The 22,177-nt window shown below is 40.9% G+C and overlaps 1 protein-coding gene across 3 annotated transcripts in view; it reads left to right on the top strand.

Annotated features, from left to right (window-relative positions):
* Positions 1–22,177, top strand: part of CCNY (cyclin Y) — a 214,024-nt gene that overhangs the window by 165,138 nt on the left and 26,709 nt on the right. For all 3 annotated transcript variants that reach the window (XM_045786369.2, XM_045786370.2, XM_087857872.1), the window contains 4 exons: positions 9,191–9,291; positions 15,074–15,109; positions 16,237–16,294; positions 16,381–16,500. In XM_045786369.2, the coding sequence (XP_045642325.1) occupies positions 9,191–9,291; positions 15,074–15,109; positions 16,237–16,294; positions 16,381–16,500 (315 nt within the window). The remainder of the gene's footprint in view (positions 1–9,190; positions 9,292–15,073; positions 15,110–16,236; positions 16,295–16,380; positions 16,501–22,177) is intronic.

The following is a 22,177-nucleotide window of genomic DNA, read 5'->3' as shown; positions in this document are numbered from 1 at the left end:
GAGCCAGAATACTTTATGGAATGCTCCCTTGCGCTTAGTGTTTCAAATCTGGAGACACAGCATCCTTCTGACTTCGTTGGTGATGTTGAGTTTGATCACCCTGCAGGGTGCTGTCCAGATTCTCTACCCAGCATTTAAGGGCTTTCCCCCTGCCAACTAGTAAGCAGTCTATGGGCCATGCAAATATCCTCCTTATCTCCAACCCCAGATTTAGCATCTATTGATTATTCTTGCTTGAACCAGTCTTTACATTTTGGTTGCAGAATGCTAATTTTCCAGCCCCATTGCTTCCTCCCCATGTGGCAGTCACCATTCTGCTCTCGGGGGAGCCCTTTCTTCCCATCCACCCATTCCACCATCCATCCATCTTCAGTATGGACTTCTGGATTTCTGTTTTTTCAATGATTTATAGCCATTCCTGTTAATTATTTTGATGCTCACATTTCCCTAGGTTTGGCTAGTGGCAGTCTTTTCAAACTGGCTCTGTGTTCTTGTGGCATGTCCCCACCTTTTTTTTTTTTTTTTTTTTTTTTTTTTTTTTTTTTTTTTTTGAGCACTCTCTTGCTTTTTGGCACAGTAAGATATTTCAGGCTTACCTTGTACCTTCCTGGGTCAGCCCTGGAATCAGCCATTTCTTCAGGGAGCCCTGATTTTTTTTGTCCCCTGGTGACAACAGTATTAGAAACCCAGATCTAGACTTCATGTGTACTCCTCGCTGCTGGGCGTCAGTGCTTCCCACCGACCCATTCAGCAAACATAACTAGGAAAGACGTGTTTTAGAAATCATTAATTCCTACTGGTAACTTTAATTTCCAGTTCTGGTCTGTCCCGTCAGGTGTTTTCTTGCTTTTGGTTGTAACTATTTTTTTCCTTCTATGAAAAATTTATTTAAAAAAAAAAACAGCCTTATTGAGATATAATTTACATACCAAATTCACCCTTTTAAACTATACAATTTAGTGGTTTTTAGTATATTCATAGAGTTGTGCAACCATTACTACAGTCAATTTCATAATGTACTCATTACCCCCCAAAAAAACCCTTGTGTTCATTAGCAGTCACTCTCTGTTCCTTGTCCCCCCTAGCTCCTGGCAACCACTGCTCTGCTTCCTGCCTCTGCAGATTTGTCTCCTGTGGACATTTCATATAAATCTAATCTTACATTATGTAGCCATTTGTGACAGACTTCTTTCCTTAGCATGTTTTCAGGGTGCATCCACATTGAATTAGTTTATATTAGAACTCCATTCCTTTTTATGGCAAATACCATTCCATCGTGTGGCTAGGCCCTACTTTATCTATCCATTCATCAGTTGATGGACATTTGGGTTGTTTCCACCTTTTGGCTCTTATGAATAATGCTGCTGTGAATATTCTTGTGCAGGTTTTTGTGTGGACATATATTTTCATTTCTCTTGGGCATATACCTAGGGGTAGAATTGCTGGGATATATGGCCATTCTGTATTTAACATTTTGAGGAATTGCGAAACTGTTTTTCAAAGTACTGGTCTTTGGCTTTAAATAAATTGTGGCTGCAGTCCTGTGAATTCAGTTTTAAACTCTGATCAACAATTAGCTACTTGTTTCTTCAAATCACAACTTTTCAAATCACTATTTTTTCTTTACTTCCTTTTACTTTTTTCTTTTTTAAACTTTTCCCAAGAGAAGAAATGACCTCCTGGAACCAGAAAAGTTTTTACCAATATGACTATAACTGCATTCATTGAGAATTTTGAAAGGGATAATGTTTAAGAACAAGTTGGTGTAGCAAGAACACTTTATTAGGAGTCAGGTGACCTGAGTTCTGACTGTTCTGCTACAGCTCCACTTTGTAATGCCCAGTTCCTGGGTGGCTTGTTAAAGCACTTTGATTTTGTTGCGCGTAAAGAGGAATGCTATTGCTTACCTCCCAGAATGGTCTCACGGTTCTTATGAATGGCAGTGGGGATAGGATATGTGCGGGCCCTTGAACATTTGCACATTCAAGCTTCTGCAGCAGCTCCTTAATTATGTAGAAGCGTGAGCGCAAATAAAGTAGGAAGGAAACTTGAATTTCTTATATTCTGAGGCACGTCTAACCTATTTTTGAGTCTTTCTGTAAATTAAAAATTTTAAGACCTACATTGGATAGGCATCTGCCCTACTTTACCCCCAGCATTCTGGAAAATGCTCATTTCTGACCCCCTCCTACACCAGAAGATACAGCCTGGACTATATATGCCATTGCATTTAAGAAGTGAAGTAATAGAAAAACGTTATTTGGAGAATGAACCTCTCTTTCTTTGGTAGCTGCAGAAAGAACTCGGGCAGCAGTAAACACACCCTGTGCTCGTTGCCCTACGGAAGCCTCCTGAAGGAGGGGGAGGCCCAGGGCGGTGCCACACGCCCTCAGTGCTCAGCCTTAGTGCTATCGGGAAAATCTCTGTACTTCAGATGGTGCCAGGCCTAAAACATTCTATTTCTGGATTTTGCCTCACAGCCAGAAGTTTAATAACAAAAAGTACTCCTCATTGTAGAGTTGGTGCGCTGAGCCATAATAAGGCCAGGATTTGAGCTGGGATTGAAGTACATTATGAATGTAATTATTTTGTAGTGACAGCATGCATGACTCACAGTAGAGCAAAATTTGACCTCAGTGCTGGCATTTACCCAGTTTTTGTTCTTGAAATCCAATGTTGGTTTATTTTCTGCTTTCACAAATTAATGATTTTGTCTGTTTCTGTTCTTAATTCTATGGATGTTTGCTTTTTCTTTTAGTCTTTCAGAACTTGTAGGCTTTCCTTGCTATAAAAATTGATCCCTGCTAAAAGCTTTCAGTCTCCCTTTTTCTTTTCATGGAGTGTTTGTTAGTTAATAGCTGGAGATCAAAGATGAGGGGGCTTCCTTTTGTTTGTTCTGTTCTTCTGTCATCGGGTCTCTGAGGCCTGTGGTGGTGTTGGAAGGATGCTGGTGGAGCTCTGCTCTCTCGTGGCCCTCCTCTCAGCTGAGTGCTTCTGCCCTCTGGGATAAGTGCCCTAGGTTTGCATGGACTTGGAAATTGCACAGAATGTCCTTGTACCCACCCCATACTGGCTGTGTGACTTGGGCAGATAATTTCTTAATCTAATGTGGGAACTACCACGCCCTGCCTTCATTGTTTTTGCGACTGTCTGCACAACATGAGTATTCAGGTGGTGGCAGGTGGTGGCAGTGGCCACCCCAGCCCCTTTCCCACCTCTCCTGTGCTCTTCCCGCATTTATTTTGCACACATCAGGCCCTCAGTTAATTCTTAATAAAGGAATACTAGTGCAAATTTCATTTCTCTGTACTTTGGGAAACTAGCTTTCTCAATGAAAATTTAAAAAATGAGGAAATTTTGATTTCTGGAGATTTTATTTGTTTTTCAAACTTTTGTAACTTTTTTCCTCTACCAATATTACCTCATATTTTCTAATGCTTTATTTTTATTTGATCCTAACAAACACTAAGAAATAGGTCAGTTTTGTCCAACCATTGAAAAATAGGAAGCTAAAGCACAGAGACTAGGTGTTATTAAGTGACTTGGTGATACTCATTGAGCATGTTCATGGGCTCAGCACCCCAGGGGTTACCCTGGGGTAGTCCTCACAGCACCACAATGAGGGGTGGTATGGCTCTCCATGTTTTACAGATGAACACATTGAAGCTTGTGGAGGTAAAGCATATGGTGACCTCATAATTTATTGCCTGAACTGAGACACTGTAGACTGTAAATAGGGTTTCTATAATGGTTACTCAAGGACAGCAACAGGGGCAAATTCGGACTATCCCCAGTAAGCCAGGATGTGTCATCATCCTATTTAACTAACTTGCCCAAGTTTACATAACTAATGAGTGGAGGAGCTGCCTCCTGAGCTCTAGGCTTTCAGACTCCAGCCATACTCTTGCTTCACCTGTGCTAGTGTGTCATCCATATTAGCGGAATCCTAGCAGGACCACAAGAGAGCCAGGACTCTGGCCCCTTTGTTCTGCCAGGCACTGCCCCACTGCAGTATGTCCTGAGTGTGTCATTAGTATTCTCTGTCCAATGGCAAGAGCCCTTGCCCTGGGCTCCTGTTTGCCAGCTTGTTAAAACATGGCACTCTCCTTTCTGCTGTTGGTAGGAAGGCGTGGACTTTGGAGTCAGACAAATGTTACAAATGTGAACTCTGGTGTCTTAGATTTGACCTTGGAAACGTTACTTAATTTCTCTGACCTCCTTTGACTTATCTATGAAATGAGAATTCTCCTTGCCTTGTTGGGGGTTTGTGAGCTGTTAAATGAACACATGAAAAGTATCCAGAATACTGTTGACTTTTATTTGATAGCTGTTAAATAAAAGTTGTTGTTGTTACTGTCATTATGTCACCATTTAATTATGTCTAAGTGTAGTGTATGTGGAAGGAAGGAGTGAGTGGTGACCTGGGGACATGAAGAGAGGATGAACGTCTCCTCCCTGCAGTGGAGAACCTCTGAATCATTTAAGCAGGGAGGTGACATGATCTGATTTGCTTTGTAAAAAGACCACAGTAGCATCAGAGGAAGACTGGTTTGGTAGAGGAATAAGCCTAGAGGCAGGATGGCTTTTGCAGTGATACGGGTGAGAAGTGATGGAGGCCATTCATATACCAGTTAGTGGCTGGAGGGACGTCGAGGAAAATGCTTTTGAAATGTATTTACAAGGTAGAATCAGTGGTACTTCATGCAGGGAGACCAAAGGAAAGACAAAATATTCAAGAATATTTTGTGGGGGGCACCTGGGTGGCTCAGTCGTTAAGCGTCTGCCTTCTGCTCAGGTCATGATCCCAGGGTCCTGGGAGCGAGCGCCGCATTGGACTCCCTGCTCAGTGGGAGGCCTGCTTCTCCCTCTCCCACTCCCCCTGCTTGTGTTCCCTCTCTTGCTTTGTCTCTCTCTGTCAAATAAATAAAATCTTAAAAAAAAAAAAAAAGAATATTTTGTGGATTTCTGGTTTTAAGGCATTGTAATTCAGTGGAAGAAGAGGTTCATTTGCCATTTGAGGTGCCTATGAGAAACATTTAGGTGGAGAGCTTGGAAGAGAGGTTGGGCCAAAGAGGAGAGATTTGGGGCTCACAGGGGAGCAGAAGGAAGTTGCACTAATGGGACTACAGGAGGACTTCCTGGGGAGAGCGTACAGGGGAAAGAAAAGACTGTCACCCTCCAGGGAGTTCAGAGAAGTGGAGTCCACAAAAAGGGACTGAGTACTCAGCAAGATAGAAGGAAACCAGGAGAGAGCTAGGGCTGGAAAGTACTCATTACAGTAGCAGCTTGGGGTTCTTTGTGAATGGGTATTGCATGTGGAGTGTGAGCCAACTTCTAGAAAATTTGAAGAAGCGGAGTCATTTACTAGCCCTGGCCTGGAGAATGATAGGTCTTCCACTGAAGGTGAGGGGAGCGGTACGACACGTTCGTTTGCCAGGGAGGAAGAAGCAGTCAAGGGAGTGAATGCTGCCTGATGGCCTCTTAGTTCTCTGTGATGCCTGCTGCCTGCGGGAGGTCAGAGTGAGGCAGCTGACGGAGATCTGAGAAGGTGGGCGGTTGGATGGAATAGCTGGGAGAAGGATTTCTGGTTATTGTGGAGGGTCCGGTGGAGGTCTTAGCCCTGTACCCGCATTTCTCTTTGTCCTGCACTTGGATTGTGTGTGTGTGTGTGTGTGTGTGTGTGTGTGTGTGTCTGTCTGTCTGTCTCTACATATCTTTGTATCTGACAGACATCTAATTGGAATCATAGAAAGGGATAATCTCATTATTTGGGACACATGATAACTCTTCAATAAAATCTTCTTAAATACACAGTCCAACAATTGTGTGTTAGTGGATCTGGGTGTAGATAATGGGTTAGTTGTGCGACATCATGGGGATAGGTGGACTAGATGATCTTCACTCGAGTTCTCAAGTTTTATTCCAGGTATTTATTACTTAATTTGTAAAATATACACTATTTCAAAGTTATAAATTTTTCTTTTCTTAAAATATTTTGAATAATAGTTTAGAGCGTTTATTTCCTTAAAAGCCATATTTGGACTTCTCACTGATTGGCCTGTCCTCTGCCCCCCTTCCAAGCAGTTTATGGGTGATGTTACAGTAGCTGCTCTTTCACCAAGACTGTCATTCTTGGCACCATCTGTCTGAGCCAGGTAACGGGACCGTTGTGCCCTTCCTTTTCCAATAAAACATTGCCTTAGGTATTTTCTTCTGTATATTTCTAGTATGTTACGGACATTAGCATAAAAAAGCATTCCTATCACTTTTTTTGACACGTTTAATGTACTCTTTATTTAACAAGGACTGATGTAATGCTTCCCATGTGCTGGCCCTGCTCTAAGCACTTTATTAACTCGTGTACTCCTCAATAATGACCCTGTGAGGTAGGGTCTGTTACCTTCGTTTTACAGACAGGAACCGGCGGTGCAGAGAGGGAGGGTAGGTAACTCGCCGGGTCACAGAGTGAGTTATGGCTGAGTCAGTTTCACACCTGCAGTTGCGACTCTAGCACCTGTCGTCTTGACTGCTGTTCTCCAGTGCGTCATACGGCCGTGTTATTTATGAGCAAAGACTGGAACCTACTTGGAAGATTTTAGAGCCAAACATACACATGTACAAGCATATGGACTTTCAGAATCACGGGACGTCTAAATTAATGTAGTATTATGTTACATAATATTAAAACTGAGAACCATAATCTGGTACACCACGTGCTTATTCAAAATCTCGAGCAAATGAGAGCACGCTCTTCTGTGAAGGTGCGTGTGTCTCCGACACTTCAGAGGCATCGCAGACGTTTCAAGCTCTCCGTGTTGCAGGATGCACGTTGGTGCTGCTTGTTAGAAGGTGTTGGTGCCTGGGCTGACTCTCCCTTCCCTCTGCAGAACAGAAACCGAAGCACGAAAACAACCCCAGAGTTGAGCTTTTCTGCCGCAGGGTTCTAATTATTTGAGCTTTTTAGTGACGTGGATTTCAGATTGAGAGAAGTATACATTCTCTGAATCTTGTAGTCCTGATATTCAACAGGTGGCTGAACACCCAAATGATACTGTAGAGTGATGAGGCACCTGCAACTCAGAGTCTTCATAACTCAGTACGAGGACTTGTGTTCAATTCAGACACGGTTATAGAGTTTGAAAGCTTAGTTGGTGTTCCCCTGGCAAACTGAGGGCTTTGGCTCGCCAGCGCTGAGTGCTGGGAGGCTGCTGCTCTTTGGGGCTGCTTTCCAGTTAACCCTCTGACCCTTAGGGACTGTGTGCGCCCAGGGGCATGCCTGCCCATGGGCTCAGGGAGGGAGTTTCTTAGACTGTGAAAGGATGTGTAGATTATGTTCACCTGTGTCTCCTTGACACCCATGCTCATGTTTTCTTAGGCAAACTATTCTTTGCAGTTCCCCTCACATTTTAATCCTGAGAAATTTGTGTCAGAAGGAGTAGTTGAAACCACACAAAATAGAAATGAATTATTATTGTCCTTTTGCTTCATTGTTGGGATTATACCTGAAGTTACCCTGTGTCTCATCAATTAATTATTGAATTTTTGTGTTAAGCACAGTATCTGTTGAGATTTTGTTTGTAGATTTTGCACCTATGGGGAAAATTTCATAAGACCTTTAAAAGCTTGCCACCTGTATTAATAGCTGTATTATGAGTTTTTAGTGTGTTTTGTGTGAGTTAAATATGATTGCTATAAGAGCTTAAGAAGAGAAAAAATTATTTTTAGTGCCTTTGGATCGTCGTAATGAGAATTTTGTGATTAATTTGATGGGTGTGAAAATGCCATTTTAAAATTGACATTCAAATTGTAACTTGAACATTGCAAATTTTCTTTGTGCCCTTTCCTTACACTGGCACAAAGCAGTGTGAGCTTAAGAAGGAAAGCCCAAGAACTGAACTTCCTGACTTTGGTTATTTCCTTCTGACCCACATGCTATTTATAAACCGGTGCTAGAGAGGGTTATAATGTTTCAGTAGTGCAGTGCCCTCTAGCTGCAATCCAAGGAACTGGATACTTGACTATTAACATTTTTATTTAGTTTTGAGGGGAGATTCTGTTTATGACATTGGTTTATATTTCTCAGGCTACTGCATATTTTCATAATTTTATTACAGAGGAAACCTTATTAAATATGAAATAAATTTTAAAGTGTGGAATAGGGCACTTGGTCTCTGATTAGCTTTAAAGCTTCCTTTTCATTTGTAAAGTGTGGACATGGGATTTTGTTGCACGTGGGCACTTGAGGCAGGCAGTTTTATTAGCCCTAAAGGGATTATTTGCATTAGTTGCTGAAAATGCCTCTTAGACTGTCAACATAGCACCATGCAAATGGAAACTTGTTTGGGTGATTTGATTTTTTTTTCCTAACTTGCTTTTCAATAAGAGTTATCTGGAGTAATGTCTACTAATCATATCACCCACATAGTGGCAAAATCTACTTAGTATTCAATTAGATGTCATCAGTGTATAATTTAAATTCTGTTTTCTATACCAGTACGTTTCAGAAGTAGTTCTTCAGAGAGGTCCTTCAGAGAGCTCAAACTTTATACATTTGTGAAAGAACCAGTCATAAGACAGAACAGGCACTGCCTGTTGGTTGTATTTTCAAAAGTATCAGATAATCTTCCTCTTTAAAATGTGTTTGGCCCCTAACAAAGCAATACTTTTTTCTTTATAACTTCACCTCCTGAAATTCAAGCTGATTAACCAGGAGATCTAAATTTACATTGGCTGCATTTTCAGTGGCCTCCAAATCAACTGTACCTAAAGAATAAAGAAAATGGGTACAGTTGCTTCTTGCCTTGATCCTGATGCATAAAACCAGGTTGCTGTCTTAATTAGGGTCTTTCACTGGGGTAATGAGCAGTGTCATTGTTTCCTGCAGGCCCCAGGGCAGGTGATTTTCTTGGACTCTGCAGCACGCTCTTTGGTGGTGGCTTGCAGGAGAATACTGTTCTCCAGTGAGGGAGGTTTGGGACTAGCAGTGGTGGTGGCGACTTTTACACGTAGAGGAACAAGGGATTTCATTGTATGAAGAAAGTGTTTTTGTACTGTTCTTGCTGGTGGTATTAATATTTCTTGCTAAGACATTTTTCCTCAGTGGTCTCATATCAAGTTTAAGAGGATGATGTTTCTTGGAAGAATTTTGAATCCCATTTAATTGTCCTGTCTTGTTGCCATTGTTTTCTAGCATCCTCCAGGACAAATAGCGAGGAAATACAGCTCCTGCTCCACTATTTTCCTAGATGATAGCACAGTCAGTCAACCAAACCTCAAGTATACAATTAAATGGTGGGTATACACATTTTTGCTTAACTGAATTCTTTTTCTGGTCCTTAACCTGACAGCTAACTGGTTGGTTGTGGGGTCTGGAAGTGGTAAGATTGGGCTGGAGGAGGCCATTGACTATTGAGGAAATCTGTTTAAAAAGCGATTTTGGTAGGTAAAATGTGGGGTGTTCCAAATATTTTGTGCACATTCGCATTTACATAAAAGACCAAATTTAAAATTATTTTAAATGTAGGCGAAGACATGTATTTGATTTCTACCTCCCACTTTTTATTAAAGCCACCCTGGAATAACTCTACTAATATTTTACCTTTGAAAAATAAAGCAGGGCTTTTGTGGTCCCATTTAAGACTCGGGGCTACAGTGGAAAGCAGGCCTGACAGTGAAAGTGTATTTGCCCAGAATTGAGAGATCTAAGTTCTGGTCTTGGCTCTCTCAGCAACAGGGAGGGTTTGGGTAAGATCCTTCTCTTTGGAACCTTGTTTTAAAGTGGGGTTTAAGGGAGGAAGGGGAGTCTTTGGATAAAATCCTTTCCCTTTTGGGCTTCAGTTTCCTTATTTTAAAATGGAAGTTAAGAGGGAAGGAACACTTTTTTTCTTATAATGTTCCTATTAGCATTGTGATAATAATGGCCGTTGACAGAGATCACAGAAAACCTGATGTGCTGGGGTCTGTGGTCATCATTTCAACTGCAGAAAACCTGGGGTATTTTATTTCTATATGTGTTTAAGAAGTTACACATTTAACAACAGGCCAAGTTAGTGTATGATGTAAGTGTTTAAATTTCTAAATAAGAAGTATTCTTTCATTTCAGTGGGCCATGTTTTCAGGCTTAGAAGCCCGATTCTGAGTGTGACCATATGTGGCGAAAAATCACAGCCTCAGTCAGGCAGCAGGGACTGTGTCAGTCTTCTGTGGACAGCAGCCACCCTGTGGGGAGGTGGAAGATGGAAAGATGGGAGGCTGCCTTCTGTCCTCAAGGGTTGCATGTTTTCTAAGATCTAAATAGAAGTGCAGCTTCTTCCCTTATTACCTTGGCATTTAACGGCTTGATAAATGACAAGTGGGCATAAACCCAAGCAGTCCGTGTTTGCAGCTGGGAAGAGGTCTGCATGTCATAGCCTTTGGGCCACAGTTTACTGCCAGGAAATAGGAAGTTACAGTACTTCTTGAAAGTAGTTTCTAGAGTAAATCATTAGTAATTTTGGAGAGGAGCGGAAAGCCCTGAAGATCTAGGTACCATGTGGCTGTTGGCATCTGCACAAATTCCAGAGAGCCTGGAATGAAAGCTGCTAATTTCTCTTTAATCCTGGGATCGTCTTCAACAGGAAGGGAGGCCAAGTGGAGCAGAGGGCACCTTCACTTTCAGGGCCAGCAGGAGCTCTTGGGATTTACAAATGGATCCGACTCAGTTGTTCAACACTTCCCCCTTGGATAACTTGAAATTGCCACTGGTTGTGACATAGACACTTAGGAGCCTGGTGGGAAAACTGGTTAACACTTTGGTATTTCAGTGTCACCTAAGTTATAAATGTGCTGCTGGGCAAATCAGTGGTTCCAAGCCCTGGCTATACCCTGGAATCCTCTGGGAGCTGGAAAACACACTGATGTTTGATGTCTTGCCCTACAGATCTGGTATCTGGATTTTAACACCTCCCCCCCCCCCCAGGAGATTCTAGTAGGTAGCCAAGTTTGAGAACTCCTGATGTAAGTGAACAGTTGCTCTCCCCTCCCCCACCAAAGTTCACTTGAAACTTTTAAATTATAGGTTAATACGTGGAGGAAAAAGAGCTAAAAGCTGGCCCAGTTCAAGAGTAGACTGTTGAAACAAAACATTCAGTGTAGATACTGTGACTCCGAAAGACATTTTCTTTGCACCACCTGAAATTCCTTTAGTCAGTAGTTCATTTATTTTAAAAAGTGCCCTCTTTTTTCAAAATGTGTATTTAGGACCTGGGAGCAGGGTGGACCCTAACTGAAGTAGTACCATCAGAATCCTTCCCTGTAAGTGCCTGCATCTGACACTGAGCCGGGTTATAATCAAGGAGCTAAAGAGTAAAAAATAATTCAAGGTGTTAGCAGGCCTGGCTGAACTTTAGCCAGGGTCTTTGAACAGTGTAAGGGGAAAAGGGATACTCAGAAGAAGGAGTAGTGTCAAAAAGCGGGATAGGAAGAAGCTAAATCCTAATGCTCTCCTGTTCTGAAATTGTGCCTGAAACTTATCCTACACTTATCAAAAGAAACTCCTATTTTCCTTTTTCGGCTTTTCTGCTTTCCCTAAATCCAAGCCCTTTTCTTGGTCCCCTCCCCCGGGACATTAAAAATACCCAAACCATGAATACTCTTGAGCTTCACTGAGGACATGGTGAGTGTCTGTGGGCTGAACTTGCTTCCTGAAAACCAACTATGACCTTGTTTCTCTGAGAAAAATCCTCTGAGTTCTAAACATCGATTTCTAACTTAATTTTTAAAAGAAAACCCTTCTGTAAATTGTGGGCTACTAAAAGGAACAAGCGTATTTACAAATTCTAGTTGAGGAATGCATGGAGGGTCAAGTGCTCTTCTAATACCGAAAGAAAAGTCTTAAGTGTAACAAGTTTGGGTATTCTGTGCTCATTCTTTTCATAGGCATAATTTCTTTTTCGAGAACTTGATTTTCCCATCTTTCCGTAAATGCCAACAGCTGTAGTACGAATTTAGCATTTGCTAACCAACCCCATGCCTCTGCAGCTGACCTTCATCCCCCCTCCAAAATCCTGTAACAGGCATAGGAATGATGATTAGAGAAAAGGGTGGAGGGACAATGGGTAGCCCCATTCACACCGCCGGCCAAATCACCTACGGTCCTTGGCCTCTGAGGGTTGGAGAGCAGCTGCTTGCCCACCTGCCTCCATCCCCCTGGTTCAGCTCCTTTGTGCTGCCAGTACCCACCACCTCTTGGTCTTCAGAGGTTTTAGTATTGTCATATGCTTTGCTGAGGAGTTAGCTCTAGGTAAGAGGACAAGTATAAGGCCACCAGTCATAAATCTGTTTTGTTTTCTTGGTCAAGAAAATAGCATTTCTTCATTCCCAGCTATGTGGCAAAAGCAGCTGAGCAAACCCTTTGGTCCACATGTACTTCTGGTTTGACCCCAGCCCATCTTTGGTGAGACCTCAACATTTTCGAAGGACGTAGCAGAACTGACCAGGCCTCTGAAGCCCCAAGTGTGGGACTGATTTTCAACTGACTGCCATGTGCCCCCCAAATCACTTCTTTCACAGTGACCAACTAAGCTGGCCCATGGAGCTGTGCTGTATGTGAATTCTGAGCTTGGTTTTCTTACTTTTCGCGATACAACCTTGAGTAGAAACTGTCCTACGTTGTGGCTCTGTTTTTCCTGAAGGTCTAAGGCCAGGATGATGTCCAGTCTTGCTTTTGGCTCAGGAGATTCAGAAGATAGTGACCTTGGGGCCCTGAAGATTTCACTCAATTTGCAGAAGTAAAAACACCCCTTGGGATGAAATTATTGCTAGGGGAGTAACCATTAATAATAATGACTTTTGTTTTAGAACTTTGTTTGAAATAATACTTTTATATATTTCGTTTGGTTATAGTAACAGCTCTGTAATATAGGTTGAATTGTCCTAATTTTATAGGTGAGGAAATGGAGGCTCTGGGAGGTAAATGAACTCCAATAAATGAGGAAGCCCGATTTGAAACCCAGGTTGTTCTGACTGTTCGTCCAGGAGTCATACTTTTCCTGTGTCATGCTCCCTCACAGAGGAGGCAAGAACCATTTCCTTTCTCAATCAGTGGAAGCAGTTAAACTAGTCACTACACCAGACCCAGCCATAAGAAACATCAGTTTAAATGTGACATTAGATTAGAAAACAGTGATCACAGCATGACTATTAAATGAATTAAATGGTAATTTCTTCCTTTTTCCCAGAGGCAGTGTGGTAGCACAAAAGGGCCCAAAACCACTAGACCAGTCAGAAATCCTGGTATCAGTGTCTGAACCTGCATTTTTCTCATTTATGAAATAGAGTTGATTACATCTGCTGTTTTTCATCACAGGGCTGTTAATATATGCTTGAAAACTGTATTACTTATGTTTTAATTCTGAGGCCCTTTCACCCCAGTTACAATTCTTCGTCAGCTTGAACTGACACTTGAATAACCTCTTGAAGATGTTAGGAGAAAGAGAATATATTGCCATTTGCTCATGAGGACTTGAACACTTAGCTGAAGTCGTATGAATGAGTAGGTCTAGAAAGAGAGAGACTTGGAAGATGAGAGATTTCTTGTCTATTGTCATAGGAAGTCATAGGTGAGCCTCTGAGCTGTTTGGAATCCAATGCTGAGTAAGCTGAAAAATTTTGGAACTGAGCCCTCCACCTGTGTCTTGATGCCCTGGATGGCAGTTTCTGTGCTCTGGGTACCCACAGCGCAATCTGATGCAGCCAGTTAGTGATATTCTTAGAAGCTTAAAAAATAAACTTTGTTCTCCTCAATTAATTTTAAAGTAAAACAAAAATAGTGTAATGATTTAGACAGCTTACAGAAGAGGAAATTAAGAAAATATATTGGCCGGTTAACATGAATAACCCTGCCGACTTGATAGGTCATCATAGGAACTCCCATCGGAAACAAGTAGGCTTCTTTACCTCTCCGGTTGGAGAACTGTTTTTCAGAATATTCAAGGTAAGTGTCAGCAAGGACGAGGTTGCAGCGGATGCTGGTAGGGAAGTACACTGGCACACTTTTTCTGCAAAAATAGCTGGCAGTGTATGTGGGGAGGCTTATAATTATTAATGGCTTCAGATTGGGTAATTTCAATTACAGAATGTTTTCTTATGGAAATAATATAGTCCCAGGTTGCACAAGTATTTTATGAAGATATCAATATGGTGTTAATTATAATTGCAAAATACTAGAAACAAGTGATGAGTGGTAGGGGAGTAGTTAATTATTCAGCAACTATACAGTGGGATGTAATCAGCCATTTAAAATAATGTTTTAAAAGCGTGTTTTAATGGTAAGAAAAGTATTAATGAGGACAGCAGTAGTATGCAAACCTGTTTACACATAGAGCTTATAGACAGGAGTAGATATCCATATATCTCAACCTCATATTAGTCGTCTTTATACTTTCTATAGTTTTCAGAAGTTCTACAATATGAATATAACGCATTTTTTTAAATCCGAAAAACATTATTTGGAAAAAATATTCAGGGGAGGGGAATATCTTCATTAAATTCAGATTTTTTAAAATGTAAAATAAAACTTTAAGATAGTGTCAAATAAGAGTTAACTGTTTCAGCAAGTGAATGAATAAGTTAGGTGGATTGCCAAAAGGTTCTTGATTTAAGAGGAAAAAAACCCAGCAAACCTCTTTGGGTGATACTCACATTTTTTTGGTAGTTATAAATAAACCATGATTTTTCTAAACTAGGAGTTCCTAAGTTGGGAAATTTCCAGTGGTGTTTGATTTGCAGCACCTGTTTTTACATAGTGCCTGTATTTTACAAGCAAAGAAAGCTTAAAATTTCAAGTAGAAAGAGAATTTGTTTCTAAATACCTCTTGAAGTTTTGGTATTCCTGGAAGAGATGTAATAATTGCTGGGAATGAGTACAAGATTGGTTTTCTTTGAAGAGTGTGATTTCTTGATCAGTATTCTGAATTAAATGGGACTGTTCAGATGGATCATTTGACTTTTACTTTCCATATTTATGGTCAGAAAGATAATGTATAACATTTTGAATATGCTTACAAAACATTGAACCCTGCATTTTATTTTACAGTGTAGCTCTCGCAATATATTACCACATCAAAAACAGGTATGTGAGTGATTAATTTTGTACTAAAAACTTTACACATTATCTCCTATTATGTTTTTCCTATTTTTTTTTCCTATTACGTTCTAGTTGCTTTGGCCTTTGTGTTCTTTACCCGTGTTTTCGTGAAATTTCTAGAGTTAGTATAATTTACCCAAACTTCCCAGGTAAGTGCTGAACTACTGCTCAGTCAGAGGAAACCAGATGGGTGTTAGTGTTTGAAGCCAGCAGAGCAGATCTCCTTGATGATGCCCACCTGCCTTTTCACTCTTGATTTTCTGTATAATTTGCTGAAACGTTCTTTCTTTCTTTTATAAAATATTATTTTAAAAATTTACTATGTGCAACTTCAACATGAGAAAAAATGTTTATAGTTTTAAATTAGAAGAAACCGTGGTATAAATTTAGACATAAACTATTTTAATGTAGTAGAAACCTTCTCTCTGACAGAAGTCAGAGGACCTCAAGCAGATGAGAGTGGAGCCGGCGTGGAAGCGCGGTTGGTGTCCGTAGCACTGTGCAGGGCACTGTGCATACAGCACAGTCACCTCTTTCAGTGACGTTTACTGGCCTTGTAACAACCAGCCTTTTTTTTTATAGATTTATGGGTTACTGAGTTAAGCTTTTCCACACATCACCTCTTGTTTTTCAATATAAAATTGTGAAACTCTTAATGAAGTGTTTAAGTTGCATGTTGTGAAAATTTCAAATTAGTTTCTGGGGCACACTGAATGTTCATTTTTACCCTTGAACTTCTTTTCTTTCAGCGACCGTCTAGTGATGGTTTAAGCATATCCATCAGCCTTTGCTGAGAAGCAAGGTGTTTAAAGAAGTTTGTCACTTGCTTAGATTTGGTTCATTTGAAAACTCAAAAAATGGAAGTCTAGATTTTTTTGCTTAGGTTAATTCAGCTAAATGTGGTTTATAACCTTTATTTCAGAGGCTGTGTAAACAAAAATGATCAAATGTACACAAGAAAAATTATTATTTGTGGATAACCAATAGCATGTCCGATATTTAACATTGACTTCAGTTTCTTGAAATATGTTAAATCAAAATATATTTTTATTTCATTTTGAATGGCATTCTTGCAGAAAGTAAACTCCACTTTCTCTTATTTTCCCCACCAGGGACCCAGATGGAAGGATGCTCTTAGATATTTTTGATGAAAACCTTCACCCTCTTTCGGTAATCTCCTCCTCCTGATGGTGTTTAATTATTTCTCTTTTGTTTTTATTGGGTGGCCAGTCATCTGAAAATATTTCCTTCCCCAGAAATCCGAAGTGCCACCAGATTATGATAAACACAACCCAGAGCAGAAGCAGATTTACCGGTTTGTTCGGACACTGTTCAGTGCTGCTCAGCTGACGGCCGAATGTGCCATTGTCACCCTGGTGAGTGCCTTCCCAATGACCGCAGCCGTTCTGTAGTTCACTGGAGTGGGGAGCAAGCAGGGAGTCTCACCAGGCGCCCTAGGGAAACTACATCTTCACCTTCAAGTTTGTCTTTTTTTTTTTTTTTTTTCCCCTGGGAGAGTACAGGATGGATCTCCCAAAAGAGGGAGAAGTCTGTTCCACAATTGCCACCTAAAATCAGTTGTCAGATCACATTCAAAACCAATATGTTGAAACGTTAAATTCACATAAGTAAAACCGTGGGCTAAAGGGGAATAAGAAGGACCGAGGCCACTTGCTCCCTACTAACGTCCAGGTTTCCTGTTGTTGATTGCCTGCAAAGGTTTTAATGACGTTAGTAGGATGTGATGAACACATACATCCTATACGAATACCTATTTGGGAAGAAGTGCTGTATATTACTGCCTTCTCTTTTGTGACTTTTGTGTCAGTAATGGAAGATATTCAGAGACAACATGGACATAATCTGCACTTTAAAACTCAGAGATAAAAATCTATAATCTTAGATTCTTAAAACTTTAGGGGCTATTTAGGTCAAATCTCATTTGGGAAATAGATTGACAGTGGAACCCATTCTCACTGACCTTTTACATTGCATGCAACTCAGATAAGAAGTTAACTGTGCCTGTGAGTGAGCCCTCCCAGAGGGAGAGCAGAAAGCCATTCCCTATTGCTTCTGAGAAGAGATTATTGTCTACCAGAAAGTTTACAGGCCACCCAAGGACCCTTTGTCTCTCTGCCACACTAAGAGCTTTGTGCCCTTCAGCTAATTCAACAATAAACCTGTTTGTTTATTCATTCATTGGTTCATCCATTTGTGTGTTTACTTTCTCTCTCACTGAACTTGCCACCAATAGGTAAAACAGACATTCAACAAGTAATCATTGGGTGATTTGGAATGATTCGGTCCTATTTGAGAAGTATATTTATTGCTTAGCTTTGTTCCCCCAAAGGATTTCAAGTTCTTACAAAAACACGCAGCAGGGAAACAGGGTTGAAATTGTTGTAAAGGGAAATGGTGATAAAGAGAAAAGAAGGGTAAGACAACCAGATGAAACTACAGATGAGATTAGTACTAAACTTTCACTCAGTGAAGAAAGATTTATTTTGAAGCTGCTGCAGATGGAACATGGTGGGGATTTTTTTTTACCTTTAATTCCTAAGAAAATTGTGACCTGACTGTGACCTGTTTGTTTAGATTTATTAGCATTAAGAGGTTCGTGTCCTATGGAGGACGGAGGGCTGAGATTTTAATCCCTGCCACTTTCCCGGCTTCAGGGAGACGTTGAGAGAACAGCTGAAGTGCATTCCATTTCCAAGGGTGACAGGGAGGATTGGTTAATTCATGTCTCTGGAGTGCTGTAGGAGTGGTACATTTTTGTCAGTAATTGTAACTACTGAAATCTTCACTTTGCTAGATAAACTGCTGGCTTAGCCGGAGATGAGCTTGTATTGGGGTCTTGGTAGTTACAACCCAAAGATGAACAGCTTTCGGGGCGGGTACAGCACTGCAGACCAGTTCTCTGGCTGCTGCGGCTGCTTGTGGCAGCTGACCGTCAGCCTGCTTGCCTGTGGGCAGAGGGCAGATAGAGGCATGCTCTGAGCGAGACCCTTGTGTGATCATTCTTCCCTTCTCTGTGTCCCTTAGAATTAGAAGCAGCCATTCAGAGCAGGTTCAGTTTAGAGTTGACAGAGAAGCATTAATCTCTGCCTTTCTCCTGGGCCTTCTCTTGGCATCTTGGCATGCTGGTCAGGAGGAGGCTGGTGGTGGGAGGAGGGTGGCAGTTAGCTCTGGCCCTCGTTGCCCACAAGGAACAATACTGCAGCCTGCCTGTGGTAAGAGAGCTTCCAGGACCATACCCAGAACCTAGTTAAGTCAAAACAAGTATTTCACAGCTTAATTAACTTTGTTCTAAAAGAGTAACAATGACTTAATATCACCAAATGTATTTTTTTTAGCCTAGCAGAATATTCAGAAATCTCTGCCATTGATACACATGAGGAAATTAAAAAGAGGATGAAGTAACTGAAATTGCACCTTGCTGATTTCTAATAAGTTTTCACTTATGGGCATTGTATAATATTCCCAGTAACAGCTGTGGGAAGCCAGGGTTGGATGGAAGGCCATGGTGTCCAGCTGCCCGTCTGTACAGCCCTTCCTTTTCCTCAGGAGTTGTTAGAGCTGCGTTAAACTTACAGCCACGAACAGACAGCCTATTCAGTCCCACGTGTGATACTTGGATAACAAAATATAGCTCCCTGTCTAAGCCGGGGATTTTGATTATAAGGGTGAGAAACCCACACAGAGAGGCCAAGGCAGGAGATTTATTGGAAGGTTCAGGAGTCCCATATATCCCCGTCCTCAACCTACAGCAGGTTGCTCTGTGCATCCCTCTCTCTGGGGCCGTCTCTTCTTGTCTCTGCTCCTCCCTTTGGGTTTGCAGTATTGAATTTCAGGCGGCTTCTGGTTGTATGGACGTGGCAGGGAAGTAACTGTCCTAATCTTGACTGTCTGTCACTATTTTCATTTAAGGCCCAACACTGGCTAATTCAACCTCTTGTGTTTAGTTCAGATTTTGGAGAGGAGATGAATTTTGATTGGCTTCATCAGTGATTGGCCCAGTTCCTTTGGGTCAGATGTTTACCCTTGGAACAGTCAGTCGTGACCCGGAGGTGATAGGACAGAGGGGCCCAGGGTTCTGTCCTGAGCCATTGTTTTTCTCACTCTGTTCAGAACCTCCAGGGGTTTCCCATCTTCCTCTGAGGAAGACACAAAGAAGGCCCTTACATGACCTGTAGCAGGCTTAGGCCACCTCTGATTTCAACTCAGCTGCCTCTCCTCCTGCACATACCAGTACCTGCCTTGGGACTTTGGCACTGGACACCACTGCCTGGAATCCTCTTTCCCAGATAGGCGTGTGGTGCCACCCTACCTTCCTTCAAGTCTTTGCTCATAGGGCACGTCCATGGGGCCATGATACTTTGAATTGTCACCTCCCTCCTCCCCCACATTCCCTTCTCATCATTTCCTGCTTTGTTTTTCTTCATAGCACTTATCACCAGTTAACATTCTTTGGGTTTTACTCATTTATCATATTTTCTTTATAAGTTCCATGATTAAAAGTTTTTTAATCTTTTTGTCTTTCTCGTTCACTGTAATGTGACCAACATCTGGAACACAGCCGGGTACCTAATAAATATTAAATGTCAAAGCAAGTGTAGTAATAACTGCCTACTGCTGAAGTGAATGAAAGTGGTATTGACGTGCCTTGCACTTTGCCTGAAACATAGGGAGCATTCAGGAGCCATGTGCTGAAGTCTTCCCCTACCCCAGGAGTTTTATAACTTTAAACTCCTATTCTGCTTCACTGCTTAAGGTATTAAGGTAAGCTTTCTGGAGGGAGGGTGGGCGAAGTCTTTAGCTTGGGGACATTACTCAGCCGAGCCCCTCATTGAGTGTTGCCTACAAGGTTGGTTCTCTGGAGGGCCACAGTGATGGGTGATGGGAAGGAAAGAGTCAGGCATAAAGAAAGCGGGAGTTGAGAAGAAATGGGGGTGGCAAATAATGGAACTAACCAGACAGAAGATATATTACCTTTTTATTATTTCCTTATTTTTTGTAGCTTTGTTGAGATATAGTTTAACTTACCATAAAATCCCCTCATTTAAAGTGAGCACTTCAGTGTTTTTTTGTATCTTGTGCAACCATCACCACAACCTAATTTCAGAATATTTTCATCGTCCCATAAGAAAGCCCTTTACCCTTTAGCAGCCACTCCCCATCCCCAGTCCCCACCCTAGGCCCAAGTAACCCCACTAATCTATTTTCTTTCTCAAGGGATTTGCCTATTCTAGACATTTCGTAGAACTGATTCATATAATATATGGTCTTTTGTGACTGGCTTTTCACTTACCGTAATGTTTTCAAATATCATCCATTTTGTAATATAGAGTATTTCATTATTCTTTATTGCCAAATAATGTTCCATTTTGTTTATTCATTCATGAGTTGATGGACATACGAGTTTCTGTTTTTTAGCTATTATGAATAATGCTGCTGTGAACATTTGTGTATATGTTTTTGAGTAGGCATATATTTTCATTTCTCCTGCAATATACCTAGGAGTGGAATTGCTGCATCATATGGTACCTGTTTAATTTTTTTTGAGGAACAGTCTGTTTTCCAGTACGGTTTTGCATTCCCATCGGCAGTTCCCTAACAGGACGGATCCAGTTTCTCCACATTACATCCTTGCCAAGACTTGTTGTTGTCTTTTTTGATTTTAGCCATTCTAATGGGTATGAAGCGTTAATCTCATTGTAGCTTTGATTTGCATTTCCCTAATTATAATAATGTTGAGCATCTTTTCATGTGTTTATTGGTCATTTGTATATCTTCTTTGGAGAAATGTCTGTTCAAATTCTTTGCCCATTTTTAAATTGGCTTTTCTTTTTATTATTGAATTATGAGAGTTCTTTTTATGTTCTGGCTGAAAAGTCCCTTGTCAGATAATGATTCACAAGTATTTTCTCCTATTCTCTGTGTTGTCATTTCACTTTCTTAATAATAGCATTTACAGTATAGGTTTTCATTTTCAAATATAAAGCCCAATCTGTATATATTTTTTCTTTTGTCTCTTGTGCTTTTGGTGTTGTATCTAAGAAACCATTGAATAACTCAAGGTGATATGATTTACTCCTATGTTTTCTTTTAAAAGTTACATACTTTCAGGTCTTACATTTAGGTATATGATCCATTTTGAACTCACTTTGTGAGGTAGGGGTCCAGATTTATTCTTCTGCATGTGGATATCCAGTTGTTGCAGTGCCATTTGTTGTAGAGACTCTCCTTTCCTCATTGAATTGTTTCATAACTCTCATCAAAAATCAGTTGACCGTAAATGTGCAAGTTTATTTCTGGACTTTCAGTTTTATTCCATTGATCTGTATTTCCTTATGTCCACACCACACTGTCTTGATTACCATAGCTTTGTAGTCAAAGAAAGTATAACTCTCGGGGCTCCTGGGTGGCTTAGTCAGTTAAGCATCTGGCTTAGGTCTGGACGTTGGGCTCTGCTCTGGGCATGGAGTCTGCTTAAGATTCTCTCTCTCCCTCTGCCCCTCCCCCTACTCTCCCACTCTCTCTCTCTCTCTCTCAAAAAAAAAAAAAAAGTATGACTCTGACTGTTCTGACTCTTCTTGTTCTTCTTCAAGATTTTTTGGCTATTCTGTGACCCTTACATTTTCAATTTTAAAATTAGCGTGCTAGTTTCTGTAGAACAAACAGAAACAAAACCAGCTAGGATTTTGGCAGGGACCGCTTTGAATATGCAGATCAACTTGGGAACTATTTTAGTCTTAACACTAGTAAGTCTTATAGTCCAGGAACTTGGGATGTCTTTCCATTTAGATTTCCTTCATCTTCTTTCAGCAGTTTATAGTTTTCATTACACAAGCCTTGCACTTCCTTTGTTAAATTTTATTCCTAGGTATTCTGTTTCATGCATTAGTAAGTGGAATTGTTTTCTTAATTTTCATTTTCAGATTGTTTATTGCTAGTGTATAGGAATATAATTTATTTTTGTAGATTTATCTTGTATCCTTCCACATTGCTGAACTCATTTCAGTTCTAATAGTATTTTACTAGATTGAATTT

Source organism: Ursus americanus, chromosome 31 (assembly GCF_024610735.1).
Source record: "Ursus americanus isolate L20-20 chromosome 31, mUrsAme1.1.p, whole genome shotgun sequence".
Lineage (NCBI taxonomy): Eukaryota > Metazoa > Chordata > Mammalia > Carnivora > Ursidae > Ursus > Ursus americanus.
Note: the sequence above shows the minus strand (reverse complement) of the source record. Positions and strands in the feature narration are given on the sequence as shown.